The 8,683-nt window shown below is 42.2% G+C and overlaps 1 protein-coding gene and 1 pseudogene across 2 annotated transcripts; one reads left to right on the top strand and one right to left on the bottom strand.

Annotated features, from left to right (window-relative positions):
* Window positions 1-62: 62 nt before the first annotated feature.
* Window positions 63-594, top strand: LOC311519362 (histone H2A.J). The gene has a single exon (XM_084625788.1). It carries the CDS (start codon window positions 91-93, stop codon window positions 478-480), a length of 390 nt encoding a protein of 129 aa, XP_084481914.1. The 5' UTR covers window positions 63-90; the 3' UTR covers window positions 481-594.
* A 799-nt stretch (window positions 595-1,393) lies between these two features.
* On the bottom strand, window positions 1,394-2,089 carry LOC311514882 (histone H1 pseudogene; annotated as a pseudogene). The gene has a single exon. The product of its transcript is annotated as a histone H1 pseudogene (transcript).
* Between the last annotated feature and the right edge of the window lie 6,594 nt (window positions 2,090-8,683).

Raw genomic sequence — 8,683 nt, forward strand, 5'->3', positions numbered from 1 at the left:
AGGGATAAAAAGGCAGGATTAGGGCGGGGCGCTCCTAATTTCAGATTTTGTTTTTTAAAAAGTGCTTTAGTTTTGTCAACTAGAGAGTCAATGTCGGGTCGAGGAAAGCAAGGCGGTAAAGTAAGGGCGAAGGCCAAATCTCGTTCTTCACGAGCCGGCCTACAGTTCCCAGTAGGTCGTGTGCACCGTCTTCTCCGCAAAGGCAATTATGCTGAGCGGGTGGGGGCTGGCGCCCCGGTCTATATGGCTGCAGTGCTTGAGTATCTGACTGCTGAAATACTGGAGTTGGCTGGCAACGCTGCTCGGGACAACAAGAAAACCAGAATCATTCCACGTCACCTGCAGCTCGCCATCCGAAACGACGAGGAGCTCAACAAGCTGCTGGGGAAAGTCACGATCGCTCAAGGGGGTGTCTTGCCCAATATCCAGGCCGTGCTGCTGCCCAAGAAGACTGAGAGCCATAAAGCGAAGAGCAAGTAAAAGTGACCATATACTAAATCAACCCAAAGGCTCTTTTCAGAGCCACCCACAATAGCAGAAAAAGAGTTGAGTTCCTAATACACTAATTCATTATATACTTCAAAAACCAGAAGTTCTGAGTAGTTTAAAATGAAAATATGGAATAATAAAGAAATATGTGCCTTGATTCCTTCTCATTAAGTGAAATTTTGTCTTTATAGAGTGATCAGGGTGAAAGCTTAAATCACGTTCGTTCCACCGTCTTCCTTATTCTGAGTTAACCAGGGCCAAGATTACTCAGACATATTTTTCGTGAGTACTAGGTTATAGACGGAAATCAGTTAAAAATCGAGAATTAAATTTAGAAAAACTGGTCTAATTTTGAAACAGTTACCCGTACAAATGAAATATTCTGGTGTAAATAGAGTAGATTCACTTAATTCAAACTGAAAAAGGGGAGGAAGGGAAAGGGTGTCATTGACCAATCCTTGTAAAACGCGGATTTTTCAAATTATCCAATTGCTAAAAAGCGCGGACTTTTTCAAATTTTCCCCCAATACCCGCAAAAAGACTTTTCCAACAGCTAAGCAAAATAGACAGAGAAGGGCGTTCTAAATGACTAGCAGACTTTCATTCTTAGCTGGCGGGACGAGCTTTAACAGCAGAAAGTCTAAATAAATAATGGCTAGAATCCCTGCTAGCCTAGATTTAAAAAACTTAACACAACCAATTTTACAGATTTTTCTAAATTGTTTCTGGTTCAGAGATTAATTTAAAGTGGTTTCTTAAACTGTAGAGAAAAAGGAGTATGAGTTTTTGGAAGGTTAACTGCTAAAGCGGGTCCTCCACCAAAGCAACCTTTGATACACAGAACACTAGGCGTTTCAGCACCTTTGGGGAAGAGGGTGGGTGGCTCTTAAAAGAGCCGTTGGGTTTGTTTGCACGAGACTCTTAATTTTCTCTTCAAACAGTTTCACTTCTTCTTAGGCGCTGCCTTCTTAGCCTTTGCTGCTTTAGGTTTGGTTGGCTTGGGCTTGGCAGCCTTGGGCTTCACTGCCTTGGCCTTAGCCGGGCTCTTAGCTGCCTTTTTGGGCTTGGCAGGTTTGGCCTTTTTCGGGCTCTTGGCTGCTTTTTTGGCTGCGGCAGCCGCTGGTTTCTTGGCTTTTTTCGGGCTCTTTTTTACGGCCGCAGCTTTCTTAGACTTCTTAGCGGCGCTGGCAGGTTTCTTGGCAGCTGGTTTCTTAGGTTTTGCCGCTGGCTTTTTCTTAGGTGCCTTCTCCTTTGTCTCACCCGACTTCTTGCTGAGTTTGAAGGAACCCGAGGCACCGGTACCTTTGGTCTGTACCAAAACGCTTTTGCTCACCAGACTCTTTAGCCCCAGCTTTATACGACTATTGTTTTTTTCTACATCGTACCCTCCAGCTGCCAGAACTTTCTTAAGAGCAGCTAAAGAGAGCCCTTTGCGTTCCTTAGAGGCTGACACTGCCTTAGTGATCAGCTCGGTCACGCTAGGGCCCGAGGGCTTCCGGAGTTTCGAACCCGCTGCCGCCTTCTTTGCCTTTTTAGTTGGAGCCTTGGAGGCTGGAGCAGGGGCAGCTGCTGCTGCAACTACAGGCGCAGTTTCAGACATGGTCACAGACACGTTACAAAATCGGAAAGAACATGAACTGAAGTGAACTAGCCTGATGCCTGTTATTTATAGGGAGGGGTCACTGTCTGATTGGTGCGTTAAAGACCCGCCCCGCTGCAAACCAGAAAGGGCTCTTCTCTCCTCTCTTATTTTGTGTTTCTTCGGAGTCAATAAAGTGTATTTTTTGCACGATATTTGCCACCAAATTGTCCCCTTTCTCACGCAAATTAAGTTGAAACAGGATATTTTCATTCATTAGTGTTTCCTTCAGTAAATAATAAAATTGCATTAAAAAAAAGATTATAAACCCTGAGTACTGAAGCTGGATGGACAGCGGGAGACAGAACATTTTCATTTTCTTTGTAAATTAAAAATGTCCCTTTGTTAAAAGGATCAGAGAAATAATGTAATGCTATTCTTTTGATGGTCTTCTTCTAATTAGGAAAGAAAGCCAGTGATTTGTATCAATGAATTCATTATAAATGTATTTCAAACAGAAAGAGGTAGCACACCCTCCCACAGAATAAACTGGAGGTCGGTTGGCCAAGGAATATACTTCGAAACTTAATGAAGTATTATTATTGTCATTGTTATCATTTAAATTATGATTTCGAGACGACACTGGAGCTGTATTTTTAAATAATAAAAGGTAACAGTAACCTGATTAGCACTAGCCCAGCTGACATGAAATGCCAGGGTTGAAACGAAATTACAACCTAATTAGTCTCCGTGGCTTAATTCGGAATTCATGAGAAACAACACATATGGATTCTATTTAAAGCCTTGATTGGAAATTTAATTTGTGTGTGTGTGCATATAATTTAAGGAGCACTCTAGTTGTTTGGTTTGATTGGGAGGTGGTTGGTTGTTTTTGTGTTTTATTTGTTTTTCCTCCACCTTGTTAATAGTGTATGGTTCTTAAGATTTCTTGGTGGTTTCAAAGCTATTGGGCTGATCTGAGACAGCGCTAAATTTGAATTCTTAATTCTGATTGGACAGTTTGAAAAGCCCGCGCTTTCAAATGGGGGGGGTCCAGAATTCTGGATTTGAGTCGCGTGGAGAGGCTGTTTCTCCCACCGATAAAAGCAGTGCAGTATCCCTTTTGGAATTCGTAAATCTACATACATCTCTGATTTTCATTCTCAGTCTTCACTAAATTCACCACCCCCTAATAAATCTTCTCTTACTAAGGGGTTAAATGTACTTAACTTATTTTTAGAGCCACTCATCTGTTTTTAATGAAATTTATTCAGCTTTATATTTTATTTTATTTTCCAAATAATAAGGTTCTAAGACCAGAAAGTAACATTGTGGTCATCTAGTTTCTCTTCCTGTATTACACATGCCATTGAACTTCCCCCAAAATAATCCCTAGATCACATCTTTTAGGAAAAAAATACAATCTTGATTTAAAATTTGTTACTGATGGAGAATCCACCATTACTCTTGCTAAATTGTTCTAAGGGTTAATTACTCTCATAGTTTAAAATTTTATTTCCAGACTGAATTTATCTAGCTTCAACTTCCAGCCATTGGATTGTGTTATACCTTCCTCTGATAGACTGAAGAGCCCATTATTAAATATTTGTTCCCATGTAGGTACAGATTGTAATCAAGCCATGCCTTAACTTCCTCTTTGTTAAACTAAATAGATTTAAGAAGCTCAATCACTCACTCACTCCGTGGCATATTTTCTAAACTTTAAATGTTAAAACATGCCTAAGTTAACTATAATGCAAAATAAAAATGTAACTACAGACTGTTTAAATTTGTGGTATTGGTAAGATTAGATTTTTTACCCATTTTCTTTAAAACACTTTGACTCCTTTTAAGTTTATATATATATATATATATAATGAAGGCACTACAGCACAAAAGAGCCTTTGTGTTGTAGATGTTACCAAAATGATTTTAACCTTCAAATCTATACAGTGTGTATCCCTAGCACTTTAAGGCAGTCATTAACCAAGTCCATGGCCGTCACAGTTTTTCGCTTGGCACTTGAATGTAGGTGACTGACTGCATCCTGAATGAAAACGTTGAGCTCCCCAGGGGTCTCTTCATAGATCATTCCGGTAGCTAGCCGACGAATAGGCTTTAGTAATACCCTGAATGCTCGCTCACAGCACGTTTCTAGGGCATTTAGAAGCTCCTTTCCCTACTCCCTTTCTACTTTTACCACGAGCACACAGTGTGAATCAAAATACGAAGTCAGTTATAATTTGTTTGTACAAAACTATCAAAATACACAAAAAAACTCTTAATGCATATAGGCCTGCGCTGCCGCCTCTTATATTCCTTGAGTTCAGACCCGATTAAAAACTAAAGGAAAGAGGCAGGTTATGGGCACGGTTCTCTGTCCTTCTCCCCCACCCTCCAACATCCCGTTGCCTCTGGGTCAGTTTAGACTCCGCCAAACGTGCAATAAACTCAAAGTTCACATTTCTAGAATAGTTTCAGAGAAAATAATGTCCAATTTAGAATATCGAAACCTATGATTATTATAATTATAACCAATGGAAACCCATTGCCGACAATATTGGATGTCTCTGTAACTACATTACTTAACACAAAATCCGATTTCAAACAGCTTGTATTATTAGTAATTTGTTGTTGTTCCTCCCTCTTCTCTCGTTCTCTGGTGGTCTGATGAAGCTATTTTACAAGCCGACCAATTGATAGTGTACACTTTCTAGCCCCTTCTCTCTAAAACATTTTGTTGACGGTGCTGATGTTTCCACATAGTTTAAATGGACCAATATAAGATACAACACGAAGGGAGCATTTCTCCTGAAGCGAATATTCCTGGTGAGATGAGCAGATCTGATTTACATAATTGAAGCAGCCTTATTCAGCTATTTGGAGTCTGCAGCAAATTCTGACCAATCAGCTTCTGACACATAATACTCTACCCCTTTGTTTTCTCGCCAGCGTTCCCCGCCATTTCCTAAAGTTGCAACATGGAGAATGACAGGTTACAGAATAGCAGCCGTGTTAGTCTGTATTCGCAAAAAGAAAAGGAGTACTTGTGGCACCTTAGAGACTAATCAATTTATTTGAGCATAAGCTGTCGTGAGCTACAGCTCAAAGCTCAGGAAAGCTTATGCTCAAATAAATTGGTTAGTCTCTAAGGTGCCACAAGTACTCCTTTTCTTTTAACAAGGAGAATTTAATACACATGTATTCAAAAGACTAGGAACACTCACATGTTCCAGGAGGCTATGTTGTTTTCATCTGCTCAAAAATATTCAGATTCTAAATGCTTGGTACTTTTCCTGTATTAACAATATATTTATCAGTACTGATTTTAAGTGATTGCAGAATGACTGCCTGCTCAAAACACTAGGGCTTTGTTTCTCCTCTCCTTTCCTCCTGCCCCGCCTCCATACGCAAGCGAGACAACTATCTCTGCTGCAGCTGATGTGGGAAAGGGTGAGATGAACCGTTGATTACATTAAAATCCGGAAAAATCCAGCATGAAACTATCGTTCAGAATGCTGACTGTGACTTTGAAGACCAACATGTATGTCCTATCATATCAAAAGCAGATGTTTCTACGTTTATTTTTTGTTTTTGTCTCAATTCTGTTTCAATTCCACCCTGTCAGTGACCAGTAAAAAAGAATGGAAAACCACAGGACATGCTTTTCCAGTTAATTGTCCCTAAATAATGTTTTATATATGGGTTTTTGTTGGCTACTTATTGCAGCTGATCAGTTGTTTTGAGTCAAATAAAGGTGTTTGTTTGCAGTATTGTATTTCTCTCTTTGCATTATCATTGTTCCGTAATCTCCCTCACCCCAAAGCATATCAATTCATAATATTACATTAAAGATTATTTAAAAAATCATTGCATAAATCAAACCAACACCAGAAACACCTATTTCAGGGCTCAACTTCATCTCTTATACCACTGGACCTAGCATGATTGGTGTACAAATCATCTCTGATTACGTTTGCTTGCCTGGTGCTGACAGACTTCACAATATCCAGAGACATTTCTTGTCTATCCAGCTGTATAAACGTTGCAATAAGAGTTCAATCACCACATCAATCCATTGTCTGTTAAACACCTCACCCTTGCTTTCACAAATGGTGAGTAGAATATTAAAGGAAAACCTCTCAAATTCCCTAATTTCTGAATTTCCATCATTGTAGAGCTTATGCTCTAATAAATTGGTTAGTCTCTAAGGTGCCACAAGTCCTCCTTTTCTTTTTGCATCATTGTAGTGTTAGCAGAAACCCTGATTTACTTTAAACTCCCAATGCATGCTCTGCCATCCTGCACCTTCTGAGTGTATAATTGAACTGCTGCTAGTCAGGGTCTGTGCAGTTAAGATATGGTTTCATGCCTTAGGGAAACAAGGGGTATGCAGTGTCTCAAAGAATCATGATTATGGGTACCTATTAATTATTCTGTGGTTTTGAAAATTCCCCTCTGCCTACTCCTGGAAAGTCCTAAAGTTTATATGCACTTTGCATGCCCCCAATACCCAGGAAACAGTCAATATGATCCACTAACGCTTGGTTCATTACTGAGTGGTAATATTTTCTATTAATGAATTCAGCAGTTGGGAGGGTACAGAATGGACATATCTGTTCAATATATAGCTCCTATACAGTTCAAGAAGCCCAACAATTCAGATCACTCACATGATCTTGAGCACATTTCACACCTTGATCATGAGACCCTGCAACCACTGACATATTGCAATACAAGAACATGCGTCCTGGACTAACTGACCTCAAATTGCTCCACCCTCCTCGCTCCCCAAACTAACTGGTAACTATTCAGGGTATGCAGCTTCCACAGGATAATCAGCAATGTCTTTTCCATGATAAGCAGAATTGTCATCTTGGTGGTCTGAGGCTCTAGTGAAAAGGCCACCTCTGCAGAAAGGTAGAGAAAGGTTGTCTTCCCCATTCATCAGTTCTGCAAACTTTTTATTTATTTTATTTTATTTTATTTTATTTTATTTAAGAACCAAAATTTGAAGTGTTCTAAATTCCATTTGCATGCTTACGTTGTTCTGAAAATCACTGTCTCATGATGACCAGGGATAGAGATAATGGGGTAAATTAGGGGTTACTTGGTCGAGGGGTGCTCATCCTCATTTAAAAAAAAAAAAAAGCTACCAATATTTTCTCCTGGTTTTAACTTCCAGTGTAGACTCAGGGGGAGAAATAGGGTTTCAACCCTTAATAATATATATATAATTGGACTCTGCTATATTTATTTATATAAATAATTTTTATAACTGAGTTCAGCTATTAACTGATACCAAGGACAAGTTTAGAAATATTTCAAAAAGTATTTCACTATACATTTGTCACGGAGTGTGGGGGAGTCCAGGCCCTGCACCCCTCTTCCTGGGATTCACTGAGACTCTCAGCCAGCCAGTAAAATGGAAAGTTTATTGGACCATAGGAACACAGTCTCAAACACAGCTTGTGGGTACAACCAGGACCCCTCAGTCAAGTCCTTCTGGGGGGCAGGGAGCTTAGACCCCAGCCCTGGGGTTCCCTGCGTTCCACCACCCAGCTCCAAACTGAAACCAACCCACCCCCCCAGCCATCTCTCTCCTGCAGCCTCGGTTCACATTCCTGGACAGAGGTGTTACCTCCGCCTTCCCTTCCTGGCTCAGGTTACAGGCCCTCAGGTCTCCCATCCCCAGGGTACATTCCCAGGTCAACACTCCCCCCTTCCTGCTGCGTCACATCTCTCCCCCCTTCGAGACTGAACTGAGTGGGGTCACTGTGACCAGTGACCTGGGGAAGTTCAGGGCCCCCTCTCCGGGACAGCGCATCTGCTATCAGGTTGGCACTTCCCTTCACGTGGACCACGTCTATGTCATAATCCTGCAGGAGCAGACTCCATCTCAGGAGCTTGGCGTTGGCTCCTTTCATCTGGTGCAGCCAGGTCAGGGGAGAGTGGTCGGTGTACACGATGAAGTGTCGCCCGAAGAGATATGGCTCTAGTTTCTTGAGGACCCACACCATGGCCAGGAACTCCTTCTCGATAGCCGCATAGTGTTGCTCCCGGGGTAGCAACTTCTTGCTCAGGTACACGATGGGGTGTCTCTCCCCCTTTTCATCCTCCTGCATTAACTCCGCCCCCAGTCCCATGTCTGAGGCATCGGTGAACACCACAAAGGGCTGGTCAAAGTCTGGGTTTGCCAGAACTGGGCCACTGACCAGAGCCTCCTTCAGCGCCCGGAAAGCCTCCTGGCACTGCTCAGTCCAGACCACCTTGTCTGGCTTCCCCTTCTTGCATAGCTCAGTGATGGGGGTGGCGATGGCGCTAAAGTGGGGCACAACTCTTCGGTAGTATCCTGCCATCGCAATGAAGGCTTGGACCTGTTTTCTGGTGTGGGGAGCGGGCCAGTCTCTGATCACCTCTACCTTGGCTGGTTCTGGCTTTAGGCGGCCGCTCCCCACCCGATGGCCCAGGTAAGATACTTCAGCCATCCCCACCGTGCACTTCTCCGCTTTTACAGTCAGCCCAGCCCCTTGGAGTCGGTCCAGCACTTGTCTAACCTGGGACACGTGGTCCTCCCAGGTCTGGCTAAAGACACAGATGTCATCAATATACGCC

Source organism: Lepidochelys olivacea (assembly GCF_965140295.1).
Source record: "Lepidochelys olivacea isolate rLepOli2 genome assembly, chromosome: 1".
In the NCBI taxonomy this organism is placed as follows: domain Eukaryota; kingdom Metazoa; phylum Chordata; order Testudines; family Cheloniidae; genus Lepidochelys; species Lepidochelys olivacea.

Coding starts and splice junctions, on each gene's coding strand:
- LOC311519362 (XM_084625788.1), top strand. CDS start 91: ATGTCGGGTCGAGGAAAGCAAGGCGGTAAAGTAAGGGCGAAGGCCAAA.